Source organism: Mytilus trossulus, chromosome 10 (assembly GCF_036588685.1).
Source record: "Mytilus trossulus isolate FHL-02 chromosome 10, PNRI_Mtr1.1.1.hap1, whole genome shotgun sequence".
Classification (NCBI taxonomy): domain Eukaryota; kingdom Metazoa; phylum Mollusca; class Bivalvia; order Mytilida; family Mytilidae; genus Mytilus; species Mytilus trossulus.
Window position 1 is genome coordinate 75776006 of NC_086382.1, and position 27423 is coordinate 75803428.

Here is a 27423-nt window from a genome sequence, read left to right on the forward strand (position 1 = left end):
TTAACCATTTTTCATAAATCTAAGTAATCTTTTACAAAAATCTTCTCCTCTGAAACTACTGAGCCAAATTATTCCAAACTTGGCCACAATCATCTTTGGGGTATCTAGTTTAAAAAATGTGTGGCGTGACCCGGTCAACCAACCAAGATGGCCGCCACGGCTAAAATTAGAACATAGGGGTAAAATGCAGTTTTTGGCTTATAACTCAAAAACCAAAGCATTTTGAGGAAATTTGACATGGGATAAAAATGTTTATCAGGTCAATATCTATCTGCCCTGAAATTTTGAGATGAATTGGACAATCGGTTGTTGGCTTGCTGCCCTCCAATTGGTAATTTTTAAAGAAATTTTGCCGTTTTTGGTTATTATCTTGAATACTATTATAGATAGAGATAAACTGTAAACAGCAATAATGTTCAGCAAAGTAAGATCTACAAATAAGTCAACATGACCTAAATGGTCAATTGACCCCTTAAGGAGTTATTGCCCTTTATAGTCAATTTTTAACAATTTTCATTAATTCGGTAAATTTATGTAAATTTTTACCAAATATTTTTCTCTGTTACTAATGGGCAAGGTTCATTATAGATATAATTGTAAGAAGCAAGAACGTTCAGTAAAGTAAGAACTTCAAACACATCACCATCACCAAAATACAATTTTGTCATGAATCCATTTGTGTCCTTTGTTTAATATGCACATAGACCAAGGTGAGCGACACAGGCTCTTTAGAGCCTCTAGTTTGTAGATCTTAGTTATCTTTTACAAAAATCTTCTCCTCTGAAACTGCTGGGCCAAATTAATCCAAACTTGGCCATAATCATCATTGGGGTATCTTGTTTAGAAATTGTGTGGCGTGATCCCGCCAACCAACCAAGATGGCCGCCACGGCTAAAAATAGAACATAGGGGTAAAATGCAGTTTTTGGCTTATAACTCAAAAACCAAAGCATTTAGAGCAAATCTGACATGGGGTAAACATGTGCATCAGGTCAAAATCTATCTGCCCTGAATTTTTCAGTTGAATTGGACAACCTGTTGTTGGGTTGCTGCCCCTAAATTGGTAATTTTAAGGAAATTTTCCCGTTTTTGGTTATTATCTTGAATATTATTATAGATATAGATAAACTGTAAACAGCAATAATGTTCAGCAAAGTAAGATTTACAAATAAGTTAACATGACCGAAATGGTCAGTTGACCCCTTTAGGAGTTATTTCCTTTTAAAGTCAATTTTTAAAATTTTTTTGTAAATCTTAGTTATCTTTTACAAAAATCTTCTCCTCTGATAATACATGGCCAAATTAAACCAAACTTGGCCACAATCATCATTTGGGTATTTAGTTTTAAAAATGTGTGGCGTGACCCCGCCAACCAACCAAGATGGCCGCCATGGCTAAAAGTAGAACATAGGGGTAAAATTCAGTTTTTGGCTCATAACTCAAAAACCTAAGCATTTAAAGCAAATGTGACATGAAGTAAAATTGTTTATTAAGTAAAAATATATCTGCCCTGAAATTTTCAGATGAATCAGACAACCTGTTGTTGGGTTGCTGCCCCTGAAATGGTAGTTTTAAGGAAATTTTGCTGTTTTCGGTTATTATCTTGAATATTGTTATAGATAGAGATAAACTTTAACATACAATAAATGTTGGCAAAGTAAGATCTATAAATAAGACCAAAATTGTCAGTTGACCCCTTTAAGAGTTATTGCCCTTTATAGTCAAGTTTTAACCATTTTTTCGTTAATCTTAGTAATCATTTACAAAAATCTTCTCTGAAACTACTAGGCCAAGTTAATTATAGATAGAGATAATTGTAAGCAGTTAGAATGTTCAGTAAAGTAAGATGAACAAACACATCACCATCACCAAAACACAATTTTGTCATGAATCCATCTACGTCCTTTGTTTAATATTCACAAAAACCAAGGTGAGCGACACAGGCTCTTTAGAGCCTCTAGTTTTGTTTCAGGTAAAATGAGTGGCAATCCTAAACTAAACACCTTGCTGCAGTACAGATTTATTAAGAAACCTGTAAACAAGATCCAGTCAGACAACAGTGATGAGGGATCAGAAAACAGCCAAGAAAATCAACCTTCAGACACTGTAGAAACATGCAGTTCAACACCAACTCTAAATGGTTAGTAGGAAGATCTATGGATCTGTTATTGGTAGTTCACTATGATTCCATGTGATGCATAATTTTTGCATCAACAGTACAAGATAATCTGGAGAAACCTTGGACGCCAATAGTAACTTTGAGAAAACCAGAAGTAGCTTCTCTTCAATAATTTAGAAAATCTATGTGGAAAGATATTCAATTGTTTTCTAAACAATTGGTTTTTATTTGACAATAAATTTTACTTGGGAAATTTCCTGGCAACATCTCAAGAAAATCATGACAATTCTGTATTTTCAGTACTCAGTCATTAACAATGTCATTATCATGATTATTGATAACTTATTTTTATTAGGGTCTTCCCAGACAACAGTACCAGAAACTCCAGAGATTCCCACTAGTCCCTCATCTCCAGTGTTTCAACAGAAAAGTAAATTGGTCAAAAAGAATGTGATAGAATCAGATGAAGAGGTTGAGTCATCTGGAAATTGGTTGTCCAAAGATCAAGGCATCACGACAAATGGCAATGGTTGTCAAAGGTAGGCACTGTCATTTTCACAAAATATAATCTGGATATCATTTGTGGTTAAACCAAACTTATGAGAAAACCAATAGTCTGATTTTTGAAAAATTATTTTATAAAAAACAGCAATCAGATACTTTATTTTTGAGCCTGTAGACTCTTATAATCTGCTTCTAATAACATTTGTTCCAAATAGGCAAGAATTTGGAAAATGAACAATTGACAAAATTTGATTGAGCACATATTTTTGGGGAAAGACGGCTTCAAGCCGTCAATCCCCTATGGGGTTGACCAGAGTGACACTCCCTCACATCATTCATTTTGTTTTTATACATGTTACAGTGTGGAAAACCCCCCAACAAATCTTACTTAGATTGAAGAGAAGGAGACCCAGAAATGAATAGTTTGACTTTAACACTTTTTTACACATTTCCCTTCTGTTTCTCACGAAATTATCGTATCTTGAACTCTCCTTTACACTATTTACGTTTATTTTACAATCCGGAAAAATTAGTATGACGAGATATTCTAAATATATCCAACCTACATTGTATTTTATAGTGACGTCATTCTTGGAAGAAGCAGGGATATCTTTCACCAGTTCACTGGTTATTTAAATCATTCTTAGAGATTGTGCACTAATTACAAATTTGTATTTGTTAAATCTAAACATAATATTGTTTACTGTAGATGATTTAAACATCAACATGCAATACTTTAATTTGTAGATCAACAACTTTCAAAATAAACAAAGATCGTGGGGTTACATGAGACAGGTGAAAGAAACGATTTTATTACTTTTTTCGGGTCTCACTAATTAGAGACAAAATTGCAAAAAGCGACAAAAAGCGTCAAGAAGACTATTTTGCGACAAGAAAACATTATTCTTCTTGTCGCTAATTAGTGAGACCACTTTTTTCTGAAAAATTCTGAGAATCTTCCTCCAATTCAGGAGCACCTCAATTGATGAGTAAATATCCACTAAAATAAAAGTTAATGTAAATGTGACATTTCATTGGATTAGTATAGTAGTCTTCTATTAAAACTAAAGTTTTGTGTACCTACATAATCATTGTATTAATGGTAAAAAAATAAATAATGAAAATTTGCATTTTGTAGTTTAAACATATTTATTATATACAAATATTTTAAAATTAAGATTTGGAAACAAACTTCACACAGTTTACATCACTCATATGTTTTTTGGAAAGTTTGCTATAGCTTGCTATTGCCTACTTTCCATAGCCATCGGCCTCAAACTTATGGTGACAGATTATCGCCATTTATTCTGATCCGAGATAATTTAGTACTAGTGTTTGAATTCTGATTCTTGGAAAGTTCTTTTAAAATTTTTGAGTAACTTCTCATTTGACTGAAAAGATTACAGCTTTAATAAAAAAAAATTATTGAATGTTCACCGATGATTCAGATGAATTGAACTTCATTTTGAAAATGAGTATCTCAAACACTACTTCGCGGATCTGCCATACGCTGAAGAGAAAATCACAAGAAATCTACGCCAGATTGCGTCAGTTTCATTCATGAAAATTTCATGAATGAAGATTTTCCGCTCTACTTTTACCTGTTTACTATGAACGTACGTAAACGTGGTAAAAGCCCGAGAGTATCGAAAAAATCGGGAATGAGGTGCAAGCCGTCGGAAAATTGACAAGTGATAATGATTTTTTATAACAAAACACAGGTGATATAATATAAAATACTCGATAATTATATGTCTAATGTCTCAGTAATGGACGAGTACAGGTAAATACGGTACCGGCTTTCATAAAAAAAGAATAATAATTTAAAAATGCATTGTTTTTATCTAAACATCGATCGAAACTTCAAAGGTTTTGATGCCAAAAATCAGTTGAAAACTTTTGTTAAATACATTCCAATGTGGATATAAGGGCCTTCATTCGTTCAGCATGCTCAAGTGGATCAAACTGACAGCAGAACAAACATTGACCAACGTCAATTCTTCTTCAGTCTTCTTCCAATAATTTACATCATACCACCTCTGGTGTATAATGGCAAATTCGTATCATATAGCATCCATATTAAAAGCAACCAGGTCAGCATCTACTTCTTGAATACCATAGCTCAGGGTATTAAGACAAGTGCTGTAGAAATGATTAAGGTTCTTGAAATTATGATGATGTGTACCCTTTGGTTTCAATGGCTGCATTTCACCTCAAAATTTATATAGATTACATGCAGACAAACATGTGCATAGCATGCCCTTTTTTAATAGAAATTCGATTGCTTTGTCATCCAAACACAGAGGCAATGATTACCATAATATATCAAACGAATGGCTTACTACCAAAAAATTATGAATCTAGCGTATATATAAACCTTTTATTCATGTGGTCATACTGCTGTTGTTATGCTCCCACCGTATTGACTTTTATCCTTGTTCTTCTGTAGGTATGTACATTCTTCCCTTACTTATAAGTACCTCCGTATATATCACAAAATTCTTTTCTGTTTTCTTACTTTAATTTGCCTGAACCAAATCGTATGAAACTGATACGCAATGCTTATAACCACAATTCACAAGTCAAGTTTGAATTTTTGTTGCGTAACTTGTACCATTCTCGCGTTTAATGCGACTTTACAAAAAGAAAAGTTGCTGGAAACTTAAGCTTCTGTCCCCTTATAAGTATAGTTTGTCTTAACCAAATGTTATGATACTTATACACAATTCTCATTACCACAAACACTGATCAAGTTTGAATTTGTGGATTTAGTTTTACTGCTCTAGGGTTGTGCTTTGTTACAAATGAAACCAGATACTCTGCAGGGCACAGCTTTATACGACCGCAGAAGTCGAACCCTGAACAGTTGGAACAAGTATGGACACAACATTCAAGCTTGATACAGCTCTGAATTTGGATTGCGCTCAAATTGTTGACATAACATATTGGTTTCTGACACAAAACAAATGTCAAGATCTTACAATTCTATTGCACAATACTGTATAATTAGAATGAATACACAGTGTTTATTAACCCATAATTCAGATCAAGTAAAAATTTTGGTAGTGTCACATTTACAGTTCATGAGTTTATAACATTAATGCTAGCAAGGGCATCATTTGAGTCCCATGGACATGTTCCCTATTTTTAATAAAAGCCTTTAATATAAATTCACTTTCTTTACAGTTGTATTGATTTAAGTTACTGTAATTGTCTTATTTATAAGTAAGGATGCAGTATGTTTTGCAAAGAACCAATGCTATCCAAAAGAGTTCAAAGAATGAAAATGTATTAATAACTATAGGCCACTCTAAAGGTCGTCAATAATGAGAAATGTTAACGTTTGTACCATATACATGTAAAAAGCTTTAACAGGCCCCGATATGAAACATATGGAACAATTCAAACAAACAAAAACTTACGTGTTAATTTACTAAAAACAAATATGAAGGACTTAAACCAATAGAAAAATACTAATTCTCAGACCCTTGAATTTGACATGGCATGGTTACTTAAAGAAATTAACAGAGCTTTCTGCATGTATATTTCATTATTTTAGATCTACAGTCGTGACAGTTTAAGGTTGCAATCATGAGAAAATATCAAAACTTTTTATGATAAACATGAAAAAGAGACTTTTGATAATAACTGACGAGACAATGGTTTAGTTTAATACATCAAAGCTGTGTTGAAATACATATTTGGAATAATACACAGCTAAAGTTGCAAACTTTCCAGAGGTGCTATCCAGCACTTTGATTTTTATTAGTACCTGTTTCCCTGTGATGAGAGTTGTTACTTGGAACTTTAACAATGGAAATTTATAACCGAATAGATTTTTCAGTCCTCATTTTCTAAAGAAAAAACTTAAAAATCCAAGAGAACTGTCACAAAAAATAGAAAATGGCCCTAGCCTGCAGTTCAGTGGTACACAATCTAGATTTCAAAAAATGTTGTAGTTGTAGTGAAATGACAGAATTCAGTTGAGTTTTAGATAATTAGCTATCAACTTTAATCAAATGTTTAGATTTAGAAGATGCAGATCTCTTCCATTGGTCCAAATTGAATCCTAAACTAAGGAAATGAAATTACATAAACAACAATTGATTTCAATATTGTGAACCTTTCTACATGTTCTAGCTGTTCTCTTTTTAGCTCACCTGGCCCAAAGGGCCAAGTGAGCTTTTCCCATCACTTGGCGTCCGGCGTCGGCGTCCGTCGTCGTTAGCTTTTACAAAAATCTTCTCCTCTGAAACTACTGGGCCAAATTGAACCAAACTTGGCCACAATCATCATTGGGGTATCTAGTTTAAAAAATGTGTGGCGTGACCCGCCATACCAACCAAGATGGCCGCCATGGCTAAAAATAGAACATAGGGGTAAAATGCAGTTTTGGCTTATAACTCAAAAACCAAAGCATTAAGAGCAAATCTGACTTGTTATAATTGTTTATCAGGTCAAGATCTGTTTGCCCTGAAATTTTCAGATAAATCGGACAACCCGTTGTTGGGTTGCTGCCACTGAATTGGTAATTTTAAGGAAATTTTGCTGTTTTTGGTTATTATTTTGAATATTATTATAGATAGAGATAAACTGTAAACATCAATAATGTTCAGCAAAGTAAGATTTACAAATAAGTCAACATGACCGAAATGGTCAGTTTGACCCCTTTAGGAGTTATTGCCCTTTAAAGTCAATTTTTAACCATTTTTCGTAAATCTTAGTTATCTTTTACAAAAATCTTCTTTTCTGATACTACTGGGCCAAATTAATCCAAACTTGGCAACAATCATCTTTGGGATATCTAGTTTAAAAAAAGTGTGGCGTGACCCGGTCAACCAAGCAAGATGGCCACCTCGGCTAAAAATAGAACATAGGGGTAAAATGCAGTTTTTGGCTTATAACTCAAAAACCAAAGCATTTAGAGCAAATCTGGCATGGGGGTTATATTGTTTATCAAATCAATATCTATCTGCCCTGTAATTTTCAGATGAATCTGACAACCCGATGTTGGGTTGCTGCCTGTGAATCGGTAATTTTAAGGAAATTTTGCTGTTTTTGGTTATTATCTTGAATATTATTATAGATAAAGATAAAACTGTAAACAGCAATAATGTTCAGCAAAGTAAGGTTAACAATAAAGTCAACATGACCGAAATGGTCAATTGACCCCCTAAGGATTTATTGTCCTTTATAGTCAATTTTTGGAAAGTTTGCTATAGCTTGCTATTGCTGCTTTCCATAGCCATCGGCCTGAAACTTATGGTGACAGATTATCGCCATTTATTCTGATCCGAGATAATTTAGTACTAGTGTTTGAATTCTGAGTCTTGGAAGGTTCTTTTAAAATTTCGAGTAACTACTCATTTGACACAGCTTTAATAAAAAAAGAATTGAATATTCACCGACGATTCAGATGAATTTAACTTCATTTTGAAAATGAGAATCTCAACACTATTTCGCGGATCTGCCATACGATGAAGAGAAAATCACAAGAAATCTACGCCAGATTGCGTCAGTTTCATTCATGAAAATTTATGAATGAACATTTTCCGCTCTACTTTTACCTGTTTACTATGTACGTACGTAAACGTGGTAAAAGCCCGAGAGTATCGAAAAAATCGGGAATGACTGATTAAAATGCGAGAGCAAGTTGTGATTTTGACTGCCAAGCCGTCGGATAATTGACAAGTGATGATGTTTTGTTAAAAAAAACACAGGTGATAGAATATAAAATACTCGATAATTATATGTCTAATGTCTCATTAAGGGACGAGTAGAGGTAAATACGGTACCACCGGCTTTCATAAAAAAAAAATTAAATGCATTGTTTTTGTCGAAACATCGATCGAAATGTTTTGATGCCAAAAATCATTTGAAAACTTTTAATTCCATTATTTAAACACATTTCAGTGTGGATATAAGGGCCTTCACTCGTTCAGCATGCTAAAGTGGATCAAACTGACAGCAGAAAAACATCGACCCAACGTCAATTCTTCTTCAGTCTCAGTCTTCCGATAATTTACATCATACCACCTCTGGTGTATTATCGCAAATTCGTATCATATAGCATCCGTATTAAAAGCAACCGAGTGTCAGCATCTACTTCTTAGAATAACATAGCTCAGGGTATGAAGACAAGTGCTGTAGAAATGATTAAGGTTCATGAAATTATGATGTGTACCCTTTGACTTAAATGGCTGCATTTTCACCTCATAATTTATATAGATTACAGACCAACATGTGCATAGCATGCCCTATTTAAATAGAAATTCAATTGCTTTGTCATCCAAACACAGGCAATGATTACCATAATAATAATAATATATCAAACGAATGGCTTACAACAAAAATCCTATGAATCTAGCGTATATAAACTTTTTATTCCTTTGGTCATACTGCTGTTGTTATACTCCCACCGTATTGAGTTTTATCCTTGTTCTTCTGTAAGTATGTATACATTCTTCCCTTACTTATGTACCTCTGTATATCCCAAAATTCGTTTCTGTTTTCTTACTTTAGTTTGCCTGAACCAAATTGTATGAAACTGATACACAATGCTTATAACCACAATTCACAAGTCAAGTTTGAATTTAAGTTGCATATTTTTTACCATTCTATAGCGTTTAATGCGACTTTACAAAAAGAAAAGTTGCTGGAAATTTTAGTTTCTGTTCTCTAAGTATAGTTTGTCTTAACCAAATGTTATGAAACTTATACACAATTCTCATTACCACAAACACTGATCAAGTTTGAATTTTGGTGGATTTAACTTTACTGCTCTACGGTTGTGCCTTGTTAAATGGAACCAGATGCTCCGCAGGGCACCGCTTTATACGACCGCAGAAGTCGAACCCTGAAGTTGAACAGTTGGGACAAGTATGGACACAACATTCAAGCTTGATACAGCTCTGAATTTGGATCGCGATCAAATTGTTGACATAACAAATAGGTTTCTGACAGAAAACAAATGTCAAGATCTTACAATTCTATTGCGCAATACTGTATAATTAGGATGAATACACAATGTTTATTAACCCATAATTCAGATCAAGTAAAAAAATTTGTAGTGTCACATTTACAGTTCTTGAGTTTATAACGTTACTGCTAGTGAGGGCATCATTTTAGTCCCATGGACATGTTCCCTATTTTTGATAAAAGCCTATAATATAAATTCACTTTTTTTACAGTTGTATTGATTTAAGTTACTGTAACTATTTATAAGTAAGGATGCAGTATTTTTTGCAAAGAACCAATGCTATCCAAAAGAGTTCAAAGAATGAAAATGTATTAATAACTATAGGCCACAATAAAGGTTGTCAAAAATGAGAAATGTTTGTACCATATACATGTAGAAAGCTTTAAAAGGCCCCGCCGGATATGAAACATGTGGAACAATTCAAACAAACAAAAAACATGCGTGTTAATTTACTAAAAAAAAATATGAAGGACCAAAGACAATAGAAAAATACTAATTCACAGGCCCTTGAAGTTGACATGGTATTTAAAGAAATTAACAGAGCTTTCTGAATGTATTTTTCATTATTTTAGATCTACAGCTTAAGGTTGTAATCATGAGAAAATATCAAAACTTTTTATGATAAACATAAAAAAAGTGATTTTTTTATCCTTACTGATGAGACAATGGTTTAGTTTAAAAAATCAAAGCTGTGATGAAATACATCTTTGAAATAATACACGTCTATAACCTTTTTGGAATAATACACAGCTACAGTTGCAAACTTTCCAGAGGTGCTATCCAGCACTTTGATTAACAATTTTCATAAAATTTGTAAATTTTTATTAACATTTCCACTGATACCACTGGGCCAAGTTCATTATAGATAGAGATAATTGTAAGCAGCAAGACTGTTTAGTAAAGTAAGATTTACAAACACATTACCATCACCAAAACACAATTTTGTCATGAATCCATCTGCTTCCTTTGTTTAATATTCTCATATACCAAGGTGAGCGACACAGGCTCTTTAGAGCCTCTAGTTCATTCTTCATATGAAAACTATCAAAAGATACCCCCCCTTTCCAAAAACATAATTAAATAGAAACAAGGGTCGTCTTTCCCCTCAGAGCTATTCAGCTCTTTGATTAATACTTCTTTTTACAATTATTTCCAGTACAAAGTCAGCTTCCAAAAGAAAACAGAAGTTAGATGTTAGGAATGAACTTAATGAATCTTCTGATGATGAAGAACTTGATGGAGGACAGACAGACAAGGTCAGACAGATAAAAGATATGTTCCCACAAGCCAGTACTAAAGATGCTGTGGCTGTTCTCAGGGTAAAGTTATGGAACACTGAAGATGCTGTTGATATATTTATGTCGGGAAGAGTTCAAGGTGAGGAAAAGTCTTGAAAGGCTTAAAATTTGGGAAATTTGAAATTTTTCATTTCTTAAAAAGTAAAATCACAAAAATACTGAACTTAGAGGAAAATCAATTTGGAAAGTCCATAATCACATGGCAAAATCATTTAACAAAACGCATCAAAAATGAATGGACAAGAACTGTCATATTCCTGAATGGTACAGGCATTTTCAAATGTAGAAAATGGTGGATTCTTAAAAAGCATAGTGGAATTAGTTTGCAGAATAATATTTCAAGTAAATAGAAAGACTAAAAGCATACAAATATTAACCCAACAAATAATGAATGCATAGTACCAAATAACTTCTCTTCTAATAAAACCATCCCACTTACACCCATTCTCCCAGAAAACATAAACCTAATCATTCCACTTTTTACTGTATTTAGAAACATTAAATCCACCAATGAAGAAGAAGCGAGTGATCAGATTTAACAGTAGTGACTCAGAACAGTCAGCTCCTCCAAGGAAAAAGTGCCGTCGTGTTGAGTCTAGTGATAGTGAAGACATGGACAGTCAATCGACTGTCTCATATTCTCAGACGGCAGACAGTCAAGCTACTTTGGAGTATAACATAGACAGCCAGGAAACAATACCAGGTTCTCAGGATCAAAAGGAGCAGATTAAATTCCTTGTGGAAGCTTATCCTGAAAAATCTAAAAAAGTAATAAATTAATTATAGATGACTTAAAGATGAGTGTGTTTGTCCCTTTTCAATTTCAACAGTCAATATCTCACTTCTAAATATCTTTAGATATTAAAGAAGGACAAAAAATATACACAATGTTTTGAAAAGACAAATAGAACTAAATTGGTTGAAAAGAAATACTGATATATCTTAATAAAATAAAAATAGATATTTTCATGTGTGAATCAATCATAATTTCACCAATGACATCATTCATCTATGTCTATGCCATTCATTGCTCACTTCAGTAAATTAATTTTGTAATATGGGCACTCATTTTTTTTTTTTAGTTGAATAACATTTGGATTAGTATACATATTTGAATTATTTCTTAAAACCAATCAATATTCATCATGTTCATCAGTTTATTGATAGTTTAATTATAAAGTAGAGGAAATTAGTAATACTATGTAACAGAATTGTCTTTTACATTGTATTTTTTAAATTAATATATTTCAGTACTTGAGAAAATTGTTATCGAAGCATAACTGGTCTATAGAGGCTGCAACGGAAAAACTTGAACAAGCAGCTAAAAGGTCTACAGATGATTATGCTGGTTTGTATATAGTACATTGTTCATCAACCATTTGTGGTTTTCTTCAAAGTTTCATAATTTATTAAGCTATTGCCTCCCTTTGTAAATTTGTCCAAAATTGTTTTTAAATGTCTCACTATCATCAATGTTAACAAAACAAAACTTTTGGAGCATATGTCGTAAAAAGGGGAATTGGGGAAAGCATAGTGTAGCAAGATCACAGCTTCATTGTTTATTACATGGGGCTTATTCCAAAAATATGATTGCTTATTCAGAATTTATTGTATGCATTTAATTTTCAAATGTTGATCACTGGGTAACATTTGAGGTAAATTTAGGAAATGAGATTGAAGATTTAAATACAACATATATTCAATTTAAATTGTTATATTGTTTGATGGTAGGTCAATAATGGTTCAATTTTTTTTTGCTATACAGAAATTCCAAAAGAAATATTTTGGTTATACAGTTCAGGAGAATGTTTTACAGGCACCTATAAAGAATTATGTTGCTATAACCTTGTTTATTATGTGCTCTTGTTTAAACTCGTATATGTGATATTGAAAACTGATTTTGATTGACAGATGCTTTAGATGATGAAGATGACAATTATGATAGTGATGAATGTGCAGACAGTGAAGACAGTATTGATGTAAGTATGAAGTTCAGGATTATCATAGTCACAAATGTGTAGACAGTGAATAAATATTGATGTAAATATGAAGTTCAAGATTATGAGTGATGAATGAGTAGACATTGAAGACAGTATTGATATAAGTATGAAGTTCAGGATTATCATAGTGATGAATGTGTAGACAGTGAAGACAGTATTGATGTAAGTATGAAGTTCAAGATTACAATTGTGATGAATGTGTAGACAGTGAAGACAGTATTGATGTAAGTATGAAGTTCAGGATTACAATTGTGATGAATGTGTAGACAGTGAAGACAGTATTGATGTAAGTATGAAGATCAGGATTATTTCATTGACACTAAAAATGATTCCAGAAGAGGTGACTTTAATTTTGAAATTCTTTATTAATGTAATTGAACACTGCAAAACAGGCCTTCAAATGAGTTAAAAGTATATTTAAGCACATACATACTCATTCAAACAATATAGTAGTAGATTAAAACCACTAAGACAATATATGCATAGCATTAGGTCCTCATGTGCTTTAAAGGGGCATTAGCTCTGAGATACGTAACAATATGATTTTCGTTTGTTCAATCAATAATGAAAGTGAAATAGTGAAATAATGATTTGTTTGTCACTAATTGGTTGTTTTAATTGGTTCCATATCCACTAGATACAGATATTTATATATGTTATGATGGTATGATACTAAACGGGAAGGATTGTGCCTGATGTTCATATGATTAAATCATAATCTTTCAGTTAGTTTAATTGAAGTCTGAAGCTGGCATGTCAGTTAACTGCCAGTAGTCTGTTGTTATTTATGTATAATTGTCATTTTGTTTATTTTCTTTGGTTACATCTTCTGATATCAGACTCTAACTTCTCTTGAACTGAATTTTAATGTGCGTATTGTTATGCGTTTACTTTTCTACATTTGTTAGAGGTATAGGGGGAGGGTTGAGATCTCACAAACATGTTTAACCCCGCCACATTTTTGCGCCTGTCCCAAGTCAGGAGCCTCTGGCCTTTGTTAGTCTTGTATTATTTTAATTTTAGTTTCTTGTGTACAATTTGGAAATTAGTATGGCGTTAATTATCACTGAACTAGTATATATTTGTTTAGGGGCAAGCTGAAGGACGCCTCTGGGTGTGGGAATTTCTTGCTGCATTGAAGACCTGTTGGTGACCTTCTGATGTTGTTTTTATTCTATGGTCGGGTTGTTGTCTCTTTGACACATTCCCCATTTTCATTCTCAATTTTATTTTATTCTCACTTTAGTTTAAAGGTTAAGAGACTTTTTATTTTTTGATTTGATAATTTGATAATTTGATATCTTATTGGTGTATAAATCACATTCCAATTTATTTACATGTACATACAGCTTTTTACATGTACAAAGGGATTTATTATTATTTATTTTACTGATAGGAAGAAGACACTGGACAGAGAGCTGTCATTCTGGCATTCTTTGACGATGCTTCATTAGAACAACTCAGCACCATGCCTGGAGTATCTAAAAGGAAAGCAGAGATTATAGAAGGATTAAAACCATTTAAAACATGGGATAAACTGGTTTGTAATGCTAATCAATTGATCTTAATGTAAAGGTTTATAACCATTTAAAACATGGGATAAACTGGTTTGTAATGCTAATCAATTTATCTTAATGTAAAGGTTTAAAAAACTTTCTTTCAAATGTGATAGTAGATGAGTGTCAGATAAAGATGGTGTGACTTAGGTTGTCCCAAACTTCTTCTTTAGTCTCATAGCCTGTCTATCTGCTTCAAATGTGGCAGGTCATAGCTTTGATACCCATATGGTTCAATTTTTTGAAAGACTTTATAATTGGTATTTCATGCTTTTGCACTAAACACCCAATATGAAGGATTTCAGAACCTTGTGACTAGCATATTATAAATTCAGCAAAAAAAAAAAATTACCAAAAAAAGTAAATTTGGCTGGTAATAAATAAACTTAAAATCAAGTATCTGTGATAATAATTTGATTTACAGTTGTGTTTTATGTTTGGTAGACATAATTTTTTTGTGAAAAGGCTGCAAGGGGAGGGGCATATTTTAAATGTGCACTTTCAATACAATGAAAGGTTTGTTGTATGAGATGAAATGGGATACTTGTTATCATGAAATCATTTAATTTTAGGTTAAGAGTTTCACCACCACTAAAGGTTTATCCTATGATGTGATCCATGGCTGTAATGAGATTATCCGAGTCAGAAATGTCGTGATCAAACTGATGGAGAAATGTGAGAAAATATCTAAGAACATGGAGAGCATTGTCTCCTATCTGACAAATAAACAGGATTTAGAAGACTCAGATAATGATGATATACAGATCAAAAAGCAACCAGGAAATCTAAATCCAAGGTAAAATCTAAACCCAAGGTAAAATATAAACAAATCCAAGGTAAAATATAAACAAATCAAAGGTAAAATTGAAACCCAAGGTAAAATCTAAACAAATTCCAAGGTAAAATCTAAACAAATCCAAGGTAAAATCTACACAAATCCAAGGTAAAATCTAAACAAATCCAAGGTAAACTCTAAACTCAAGGTAAAATCTAAACCCAAGAGAGGTAAAATCTAAACCCAAGGTAACATCTAAACCCAAGGTAAAATCTAAGCAAATTCCAAGGTAAAATCTACACCCAAGGTAGAATCTGAACAAATTCCAAGGTAAAACAAATCCAAGGTAAAATCTAAACCCAAGGTGAAATCTAAACTCAAGGTAAAATCTAAACATATCCATTGTAAAATCTAAACCCAAGGTAAAATCAAAACCCAAGGTAAAATCTAATCAAATCCAAGGTAAAATTTAAACTCAAGGTAAAATCTAAACAAATCCACGGTAAAATCTAAACTCAAGGTAAAATCTAAACCCAAGGTAAGTTCTAAACAAACCCAAGGTAAAATCTAAACCCAAGGTAAAATCTAAACAAATCCAAGGTAAAACACATAATCAAAAGTGAGGGTTGTCTGGATTAAAATTAAAAAACGCTCAGATATAAAGGTTGAGGCAATCTTGATAATGATAAACATCCAGTTAAATCTTGAGTAATTTTTTTAGAAATCAGAAGTTGATATCGATTTTAGAACCATACAAACTTCAACATAAGATCATCATAAGACGAAGAATAAAGTTACTACTTAATACATTATTTTTCTTTTGACAGTTATCAGTTGAAACCTTTCCAGATGGTTGGACTGAATTGGTTAAGAATTATGCATACCCAGCATTTAAATGGTATCCTAGCAGATGAAATGGTTGGTATCTGTATGTAATGTAGTGGGTTTTAAGTCAAAATGTTCAAGTAGAGGCAAGAATGGGTCAATTATTTACAACTTACAATGAAATGGTGTCTTGACACATTTAATGAGGAAGAAAATGGACCCTTCAGACTTTTAAACTTTACCATTAAGTGTTAACTTTGTCTGTCCAGGAACCTCATTCTTCTCTGTTATAAAGCTTGTATTAATAAATTTGATATTTTCCTACAATGTATATTGCCTATTTAAACAAAGGAATATTTCATAAGAAGGCATTAGTAAACCCTGAATTTTTTATATGCTTGTAGATAATGTCAAGATTGTGTTCTCTTCAGTACTTTTTATCGTATCCATCTAGATTTTATAACGAAATGTGTTAGGAATTGGATTACTACTATTTTTGGGAAGCATTGCTTTTACAATTTAATGCTATGGTGATGTGTTATATACTGAGAAGAACACTGGTTAGAATTGTTCTATTCTAACTTTTGACCTTTTTCACCTTGAAAATTTCATTTGTTGGCTGATAATTAGAAGACATTCTACTAAGTATAAATATTCTATCTTCTGCAGGGTTTGGGTAAGACTATACAGACAATAGCATTCCTGGCACATCTGTTAGAGGAAGGAGAAAGGGGACCTCATGTTATTATAGTACCATCATCTACAATAGGTAAATATTTAAAAGAGAGGTTCACAAATTATCTACAATAGGTATATGGATTTCATACAGGGTTCAGAAATAACTTAACTAAGAAATAACATTGAATCGGGTAGGAATAGATTACAATTCATTTAACAATGTAAAAATTAATGTAAACAATCTTTACAGATTCACATTTAGTTCATTAAAAGTCAATGAATGTCTGGAAAAGTTGAAAACGATATATCCGATGAATATATGTTAAAGTGCAGTGTTTTGAAATACAGAAGAATTACATTAAACCCCCATCTGTCCATCTACACTCTGTTCAAAAGGAAGATAATGCTTTGATAAAATTTATATCGAATATTTGATTTATTGGCTGTGATTTTCTTTCTTGTCTCTGATTCAGTATGAAGACAACATATGTAGCCACCTGGCACCACTGTGTATTCTTTCTTGTCTGGCATTTAGATCTTCCCTAAATAAAAAAATTATGTCAGTGAAAATTCTATAAAATTGGTGCAAATGAGATCATTGCACAATATTGAACTGGACAGTACATGAGCTTCACCGAAAGTTTTTATTATTTTTTTTCTTTATAGACAATTGGTTGAGAGAGCTACATACTTGGTGTCCAGATTTAAAGCCCCTGATTTATTATGGCTCTATGGATGACAGAAGATCGGTCCGGCAGTCACTTCTATATGACAATTATGATAACTACAATGTAATAATCACTACGTAAGTACTGTCCAGAGTTATGGCCCCTGATTTTATAGCTCTGGATGACAGGAGATCAATTTAGAAGTCAACTTGTGTATGACTCCTGTATGACCATTATAACTACAATGTGCCTTTCAATATTTAAGTACTGTCCAGAGTTTAAGCCTTTCATTTAAAATGGATTCAAGGATGATATCAATTAAATCCTGCAGTTATTCTTTATGAGAATTATGACAACTGAAAAGTGCTAGTTGCTGCAATGTAAGTACTGTTTTGAGTTTGTAAAATTTTATGTTTTAATGAAAACTTTTAGATAGTTGAGTGTGGATAGAATTATCATTAGGCTCTAAAATAAAGAAAGTGGTAATTATAAATTTGATTTTTCTTTTCAGATACAATATGGCTACTGGCAATGTTGAGGATCGATCTCTGTTTAAGAAGCTAGGCTTTCATTATGCTATATTTGATGAAGGTCACATGTTGAAAAATATGTCATCCATGAGATATCAAAATCTAATGAAAATCAATGTAAGTATCAAATATATGAGAGATATCTCATCTTATCTCAGAAAATTGTCCTCCTGAAATACCAAATACAACAAGTAATATATGCGCTATATGAATATGGAATTTTAAAGATGTTTATGCACATGCTTGTTGCAATTGTCTCTGTCCTAATGCACAGCGCAAAGGCTGGAAGGACATTTTAAGTGACAATTATCCAGTGCAGGTTTAATGTGAATTAAGCATTTATGATGACAATTCGTTTTTCAAATGTTTCTAGGTCAAAAACCACTGACAAGTTTAATAAACATGGAACAGTGAACATCCTTTAACAGATGTAGGAACCATGTAAATGTTCCCATACTTGAATATTTTAACGATAGAAACTAAAAGTATGGTTACATATAAGATTACAATGAATGACCGGGAAATTATCTAGATATGCTTAAAATATCTTGAGATCTCCCACTGTCTAAAAGATGATATGTAGTTATGTCTGATTAATTATTTCTGTATTTTTCTGTGTTTATTTTCAGGCTGAAAGAAGACTGTTGCTTACAGGGACACCATTACAGAATAATCTGCTAGAACTTATGTCTCTGTTGAGTTTTGTCATGCCAGAAATATTCTCTGGGAAGACGGAACATCTCAAAAAGATATTTTCTATGATTACTGTAAGTGTAAAGGACAAATGCCGATTTCCCAGTCTATATTTTGCATATAATTTAACATTTACTAGGCTTAGTCCTAATTTACTAGGCTTAGTCCTAATTTACTAGGCTGAGTCCTAATTTCCAGATCTCCATCCAAGTCGCAATGTTTTATGAATAAACTTTTATGGTCAAAGTACAGCCTTCCACACAGAGCCTTGGCATACACCAAACAGCTAAAAAAGGCAAAAAAATGGCTAGTTGAGAGCAATTCAAACAGGAAAACCAATGGACTAATCTATTAAAAGAAACACAGAAAAATGAGAAACACTTTTAAACTTTTTTTACAAGTAAATTTTCCTAAAATAAATGATGGGAACAAGTAAAGATATAACTGCTAGCACACTTTTGCATTCTCTACAGTGACATCTGTCACACTTATACCTCTTAAGTATTTTTGTTATGAGTTAGGCTATTTCCAAATTATTTTATTATTGTTGAGGTGTTCTGGTACTTTATGTGTCAATTTTTATGTTTTACGATCATCCTATAAATGTTTCAGAGAGCCGGTGATGACAAAAGCAAGTATAGTGCTGAGAGAATAGCTCAAGCTAAACGTATAATGAAACCTTTTCTACTGAGACGTCTTAAATCAGAGGTAAGACTTGTGTTAATCACTGTAAGATATAAAAGTAGACCACATTTTTACACATTGCATATATTTGGCCAGCATGAACATAGTCTGAAACCAGCTTCAAGTATGGTGATGTGTGTTTGGCAATAAAGGTAGGAACCACAATTGTGTAATCAACCTCTACAGTTTCAAACCTAGACCACAGATACTTAACTGGAAGAATTTTGTTGAATTTGCACACCTGCTATCATGGAAGTGTTACTGTAAATTCAGAAATTATTGTAATGTATTTATTAATTGGAAAAATGGGACAAGGTTATTTTCGAAATAATTTAAACTTGCATTTTGGAATATTTCATATGAATTAATAAGAATTTTTTTTCATGTCGCAAAATTTACAATATTAATATAGCCTAAAATGATAAAATGGCAATGATAAATGCACGCAATAATTTCTAAATTTACAGTACAAGATTTTTTTATCTCATTTTCCAGACTTCCTAAGTCAGGAATCTGATGTACAGTAGTTGTCGTTTGTTTATGTAATATATACGTGTTTCCCATTTTGTTTATATAGATTAGACCGTTGGTTTTCCCGTTTGAATGGTTTTACACTAGTAATTTTGGGGCCCTTTATAGCTTGTTGTTCGGTGTGAGCCAAGGCTCCGTGTTAACCGTACTTTAACCTATAATGGTTTACTTTTTAAATTGTTACTTGGATGGAGAGTTGTCTCATTGGCACTCACACCACATCTTCCTTTATCTATTTACAACTTAGCAGCTTTTCAGCAAAATTTATGAAAGAGGGTACAAGTCTTGTGTAATCATATCCTCCTACATATTTAAACTTAGATCCCTGAAAATTTACAGGAAGATTGCACATATGTTCATGTTGTAAAATATTTTTGAAGGCCACCTTAATAAAATAATCATGAATAATCATTATAATTTTGTAAGCTTTATCTGCATTATCTTTAGTATTTAAACAATTTTTAGGTCCAGAAACAGTTGCCTAAGAAATCAGAAGAATTGATCCGATGTGAAATGACCCATGAACAAAAAATAAGCTATGACCAGACTGTGAAAACTTTTGCACAGAGACTTAAAGAGGAAGGGAATGACATGTTAAAAGGAGGCGGAGCATCTATATTGATGCAGCTACGCAAAATAGCTAATCATCCCTTATTACTACGGAATCATTTCAGTGATGATAAACTTAGAAAAATGTCCAAAATTATTGCTAAGGTAAGAGAAAAACAGAAATTGGTATAATTGGATGGAGAGTTGTCTCATTGGCACTCATACCACTTATTCTTATACCTATATAAATTGAATAAAGCAAAAAAGGCAGAAAATGTTATAGCCATGATACAAAAAATTGATAGGCTATTCTTTCATTTCTTTTTAGCTCACCTGGCCCGAAGGGCCAAGTGAGCTTTTCTCATCACTTGGCGTCCGGCGTCCGTCGTCGTCCGTCGTCGTCGTCGTCGTCCGTCGTCGTCCTGCGTCCGGCGTTAACTTTTACAAAAATCTTCTCCTCTGAAACTACTAGGCCAAATTTAACCAAACTTGGCCACAATCATCATTGGGGTATCTAGTTTAAAAATTGTGTCCGGTGACCCCGCCAACTAACCAAGATGGCCGCCAGGGCTATAAATAGAACATAGGGGTAAAATGCAGTTTTTGGCTTATAACTCAAAAACCAAAGCATTTAGGGCAAATCTGACATGAAGTAATATTGTTAATCAGGTAAAGATCTATCTGCCCTGAAATTTTCAGATGAATCTGACATTCCGTTGTTAGGTTGCTGCCCCTGAATTGGTAATTTTAAGGAAATTTTGTTGTTTTTGGTTATTATCTTGAATATTATTTTAGATAGAGATAAACTGTAAAAAGCAATAATGTTCAGCAAAGTAAGATCTACAAATAAGTCAACATGACCAAAGTGATCAGTTGACCACTTTAGGAGTTATTGCCCTTTATAGTCAATTTTTAACCATTTTTCGTAAATCTTAGTAATCTTTTAGAAAAATCTTCTCCTCTGAAACTGCTGGGCCAAATTATTTGAAACTTGGCCACAATCATCATTGGAGTATCTAGTTTAAAAATTGTGTCCGGTGACCCCGCCAACTAACCAAGATGACCGCCATGGCTATAAATAGAACATAGGGGTAAAATGCAGTTTTTGGCTTATAACTCAAAAACCAAATAATTTAGAGAAAATCTGACATGAAGTAAAATTGTTAATCAGGTCAAGATCTATCTGCCCTGAAATTTTCAGATGAATTGGACAACCTGTTTTTGGGTTGCGGCCCCTGAATTGGTTATTTTAAGGAAATTTTGCTGTTTTTGGTTATTATATTGAATATTATTATAGATATAGGTAAACTGTAAACAAAAATAATGTTCAGCAAAGTAAGATCTACAAATAAGTCAACATGAACGAAATGGTCAATTGACCCCTGTAGGAGTTATTGACCTTTGTAGTCAATTTTCAATCTGCTTCCTTTGTTTAATATTCACATAGACCAAGGTGAGCGACACAGGCTCTTTAGAGCCTCTAGTTTACAGAAGAAAGAAATAAAGAAAAAGTTATTGCATGGTTCATATGTCAGAACAAACACCTGCATTCATGTTTTATTTGTATTGTTACTTGTATTAAAATCAAATGTATACTTTTGGCTACAAATTTGTGGAATTTACAATATTTTAATTTGAATTTTTGTGACTTTCATTGCTAATAAAATCTTTATTTTTTTAATATACAAATATCAACAATGAATAAAATCCCTGATTTCCAATAATAAAAATATTATGATATAAGAAATGGTTATCTGGTGGACTTAGATAAAAAAAAAAAAATGTTTATTTTAGTGTTACAGATAAATGGGGATTTAAGCTATTTATATAATATTTCCTCATGACAATTTTTTTTTCATGCATGTATTGTATTAATAGGAACCATCACATATTGACAGAGGAGCTCTGCCACAACTGATTTATGAAGATCTACAAGTTATGCATGATTTTGAAATTATGAATCTCATCGACCATTACAAGGTAAAACTAACAATTACTTACTTGACCTGAAACGATTTGTTCCTCACAGTATGGTTCTTAAGAATAAATCTTTTGATGAATCGAGATAAGGACTATTCCGTATCAAAATCTTCCAAGAAACATCATATTAGAATAATTTGCATACATCACAATAAAAAATAATACAAATAGATAAATATATGTCTGAAGGTTAAAAAAAACCATTCTTTCTTAATTTTTTCCATGTATACAAAAAAGATTTGGTATGATTGCCAATGAGACAATTCCCCATAATTGACTCAGAAATTAGATCTGTAGGTCACTGTGTGACCTTCAACAATGAGCAAAGCCCATACTGCATAGTAAGCTATAAAAAGGCCCAGAAAGGACAAATGCCAAAAAAAAATGTAAAAAAATTCAAACCAGAAAACAAATGACCTAAGTGCAAAATAAATAACGAAAAAAACATATGTTATGTGACAACAAATGACAACCACTGAATAAAAGGCTTCTAACTTGGGACAGGCACATACTGAATGTATATTTTAATTACTGTAAGTTAATCAATAAAGTTTTAACATCACTTAGTTGATAATTACAGTTTTGACACATGATATTGTTGATAATTATTTCATTTTTAAATCAATCTTGTCATAAGTCTAATATTATATCTATCAGTAACAACTTTTTTTTTTAGATTATTATTTTTTTCCCATTACATATCTAGTAATTTGATAATGACAAAGTTCGTTTGTCTTTGTAGAGTTATTTAGGACAATTCCAGCTTGACCAATCAGTAATAGGAGCATCTGGGAAATTTATCAAATTAAAACAATTATTACATGACCAAAAGGAAAAGGTATGTGTAGGGATCCATGGAGTCTTATGATTGCGCAGACGTCTGATGGACTTGTAAGGAATTGTTAGGGACTTGCAAAATCAAAACACTGTCCATGTAGAAACCATGGATAAAAATGACAAAGAATTGTGATAGATCCATTTCAAGGATATATTAACTTTCCTTAGTGCTACAGGGCAGTTCAATAAAATATGATTTTCAGACACAAACTTGAAGCCTGTAAGCCTAGAACAGCAATTTCAATGTTTTTAAGTAGACTACCTTTGACATCCAGCAGCATAAGCTAGTCTTTTAAGATTGTTGGAGCAATCTGAGACTAAGATATATGTGGAACCTTAATAGAAATAATTTAAGTCAATTTCAATTGGTTAGAATACTAAAGAATGTATAGGGTTTTGATAATATCTTTAGATAAAAAGTTGAAAATAGAAAATAGAAAAAAAAAAGTAACAGAAAAAATAATAGGCAGTGAAAGTGTTCTTTGTTGTTCTGTAGGTTACATATGTTTTTAGACTTTACATACCTGCTCTCTAAACTCTTTAAAATACCTACTTCCAACTGGATATTAGATTAGAATTAACTTCTGTGTACTACTGGTACATTCTTATTTAAAAAACTGCTTATCATTAATTATTACTTTTAATTTTAGGGAGAGAAAGTTCTTATATTTAGTCAGTTTACTATGTTAATGGACATTATGGAGAAATTTTTAAAACAAGAGAAATATAAATATTTAAGATTGGATGGCCAGACACCTGTCACAGAAAGGTATATATAAACTTTAAATACAACTGTACAAAAAATCTTCAGGTATATAGGTTGCATTTCTGTAAATATTGATAATGCAATTCCCAAAATTATGTCTCTACAAGATGAAAGAGATCATATCTGGGAATCAGTACATAAACAAAATCAATTATTTATGAATATTATATATCTCTCTTAAAGTGGCATGGTTTGAGAAACAGCTGTATCTACAAAGTGCAACCTATAGTTAAATGAAGCACACATCATGGATTAAGTGTCCTAAATAATCATCTAGTAAATTTATGTCAGATTTTTAACAGAAAAATAATTCAATAACATTCTTTCACATTACAGATAAGAAAGGATATTTGTTTTCTGCAAGTCACTAATTTAAAGTTTGTCTACAACTTTATAAAATAATACTATACTATTACTTTTCAGACAAGACTTAATAGATAAATTCTCCAATGATGACAGTTTGTTTATCTTTATGCTGTCTACCCGAGCTGGAGGTATGGGGATTAATCTAACAGCTGCCAGTACAGTTATTCTGCATGATATAGACTTCAATCCATATAATGACAAACAGGCAGAAGACAGGTGTCATAGAGTTGGACAGACAAGGTAATTTGTAAATGTAACATGTACAAAGTTTCATGATTGATTGATTGATTGATTGTTGTTTGCTTTATGCCACATTAGCACAAAAGGCTATATTGTGGTGAGAACTAATTTGATAAAGTTTCATGAAATTCTGCTGTGATGTTTCAGAGGAGTTGCGTTGACAAACTGTTGAAGTAGTATATCTAGGCCAAAATTGAAAGTTAAAAGGGGCATAACTCTTAGAAAAAATGTTTGATCATATTTTCCTGTTGATATAAATATTCACATTTACATTGTATACAAAGATTCATGAAATTATGTTGAGTTGTTTCAGAGGAGTAAGTTGGGATTACAAGAACAGGAGTGGCAAAAACAAATAACATACAGACTGACAAGTCACAAACATTATACCCTCTGGAACTTTGTTTCAAGTGGTATAATAAAAAGAAATTAACAATTAAATAAGATTAAGGTTCTGCTGGTTTTAATAATCATCAATAGCATTGATGATATAACTGTCATATACCATGGATTCTTTATTTTTCATTGTATACCAGCTTTTTGTGGATTTTGAGGAATTTGACTATTCAACTAAGTACAAATTTGATTAAGACAAGTTTGCAGTATTTTGTAAAACTATAATATACAATTATTGCCCGTTGAAGAGGTAAATATCCAAAATTGTCAACACGAGAAGGTTATTTCAATGAGGGCGCTGCCTGAAGTGAAATAACTTTCAAGGGTTGACAATTTTGGATATTCATCGATTTTAAGTGGCCACAATTGATTTATTATACCGAACTAACAGTGGAAAGGCCTTTCGAAACTTTTTATACGTTTACATAACAAAGTCAAAGACAAGTTGGCGTCCGTTGAAAATACATTTGTGTTCTAGAATGTACAACAAAAGTAGAACCTTTTTGTAAAATATTGATGGCCCTGAAAAGGACCTTTACTCTTTAAGAACTGTCATCAGCTACTGGCACTCTATTCATGTCTAATGCCTTATTTCTTCGTCTCTTGGCAAGCTTCAAGTGTAACGTTAACGCTGCCATTTTGTTTATTTACGTTTGTAACGTCATAATCATGGGAGATAACTCAAGTACAAATCAACAATGATTTCAAAAGGTTATTCGCCGGTGAATAATAGAGTTATTCACCGCTGGTGGAAATTTTTAGGGTTATTCGTCTTTCCTTGCAATTGAATGAAAAACAACTGAATTATTCCATGTCACGTGATAACGTTTCTACCAATAGAATTGTTTAAAATATATGTAAGGTATAATAATATGTAATATCCATGAGACTTCTTTAATCCACAGTAACTGAGTTAATGAATAACTTGGTCTTCTATTTACAGAGAAGTTAGCATCATTAGACTAATCAGTAAAGACACAGTAGAGGAAGCCATGTTGAGATGTGCACAGGAAAAATTAAAACTAGAAAAGGACATCACTACAGATGAAGGTTTGTATCGCTGTATTTATAAATTATTTATGTTTTCTTGTTAGCTACAAAATCATGCTTTGTAATATATCCTGATAAGCCATAGTGTTATCTGTTAAAGAGCTTATTTTGTTATAAGAAAAATTGTATCTGTAAGGTTGGCCCCTGTTTGAAGATCAAAATGGCGTATGTGCTTTATATAGAAAATTTTGTTAGTAAAAAAATCCTGTATTAAAGCAAATTTCATACACTGTCAGGCTTTTTAGTTTGTGATCATCAGTTTAAGGTGAACTATTTGTGGAAGTTTAATAATGAATATCTCATTTCCAAGTGGATTATTTAGCCCTATCAACTCAGTCATGTCTTTTGACATTTAACACTTTACTTAGTTTAGTTGTTAATGATTTCGGGTTTGCATTTGTATTAGCATTGACACATTCCATTACCATTGAGAATATTTGCCCTCCCCCCCTCAATCATGGTCTATAAACTAAAATTTCAACATGATTTACATTTTAAAGTTTATGATCAGGTCAGTTTATAATTTTGAAATTACATGATTTGATACTGACAATTCTAAGATTTAGCTCCCTTTGATGAAACAAGTTTTTATACAGCATGAATTTTCTACTTACAGGCTCTGAGTCTGGCAGTTCTAAGGATGTAGCCTCGTTGTTAAGACAAGCTCTGGCTGATAGCAGTGTATGATGACAGTTTATGTTAGGCCTATTTGTATATTAGAACAAATGATGAAGTATGAATGTAGATTAGATATATATACCATAATGATTGTAAAAATGTTTTGAATGAAGTTAAATATGAAATGTAACGAGATCTTAAAGAAGGATGAAGTAAATACAGGACCAATGTTTTATGAATGAATTACTGATGTTAAATACTGTAACAATTAAAAGAAATTGAAGTATTGCATGAAATAATTACCTTCATTAGTTATTTATATCATTGATCATGTCATGTTTATCCTGTAGATTTTAAATTTAATGAAAGTATGAGATTGTCTGTAGTTTAAAGTGCATGTATATAGTGGCCAATCATTTTCAACATAAAATTATTATCATATTATAAAAAGAAAAAATGAACAATTGTTTTAGTTAATAGAATATGTCTTAAAGATGAGAATACATTTAAATGTCTGAAATTTTTTTTTTTTTTATGTTTTTAATATTTCTGTTCTTGGTCGCCATAAATAGGAAATATAAATTTTCTTTAACACCATTTAATCCATCATAAACACTGTCTGTATTAGATTTGTTAACATTTTGAAAATTTATTTTGGTGTCATGTAAAAAAAATGATGTACATAGTACTAATTCGAAAAACATTAATTTATTGTTGTATTTGTATAAATGGAATAGAATATAAAGGTAAAGCTACCCATGTCAGTTTTCATTGCCAAGGTT

The 27423-nt window shown here is 32.1% G+C and overlaps 1 protein-coding gene across 2 annotated transcripts in view; it reads left to right on the plus strand.

Annotated features, from left to right (window-relative positions):
• Positions 1-27135, plus strand: part of LOC134688575 (SWI/SNF-related matrix-associated actin-dependent regulator of chromatin subfamily A containing DEAD/H box 1A-like) — a 31981-nt gene extending 4846 nt beyond the window's left edge. For both annotated transcript variants that reach the window (XM_063549382.1, XM_063549383.1), the window contains exons 2-22: positions 1972-2139; positions 2474-2657; positions 10758-10978; positions 11393-11667; positions 12151-12247; positions 12811-12878; positions 14296-14439; positions 15028-15251; positions 16058-16148; positions 16725-16824; positions 17400-17538; positions 17913-18048; positions 18561-18698; positions 19237-19332; positions 20305-20553; positions 22267-22368; positions 23111-23206; positions 23856-23974; positions 24395-24577; positions 25917-26023; positions 26640-27135. In XM_063549382.1, coding sequence (XP_063405452.1) covers positions 1977-2139; positions 2474-2657; positions 10758-10978; positions 11393-11667; positions 12151-12247; positions 12811-12878; positions 14296-14439; positions 15028-15251; positions 16058-16148; positions 16725-16824; positions 17400-17538; positions 17913-18048; positions 18561-18698; positions 19237-19332; positions 20305-20553; positions 22267-22368; positions 23111-23206; positions 23856-23974; positions 24395-24577; positions 25917-26023; positions 26640-26710 — 3003 coding nt within the window. In that variant the 5' untranslated portion in view covers positions 1972-1976 and the 3' untranslated portion in view covers positions 26711-27135. The remainder of the gene's footprint in view (positions 1-1971; positions 2140-2473; positions 2658-10757; positions 10979-11392; positions 11668-12150; positions 12248-12810; positions 12879-14295; positions 14440-15027; positions 15252-16057; positions 16149-16724; positions 16825-17399; positions 17539-17912; positions 18049-18560; positions 18699-19236; positions 19333-20304; positions 20554-22266; positions 22369-23110; positions 23207-23855; positions 23975-24394; positions 24578-25916; positions 26024-26639) is intronic.
• Positions 27136-27423: the final 288 nt, after the last annotated feature.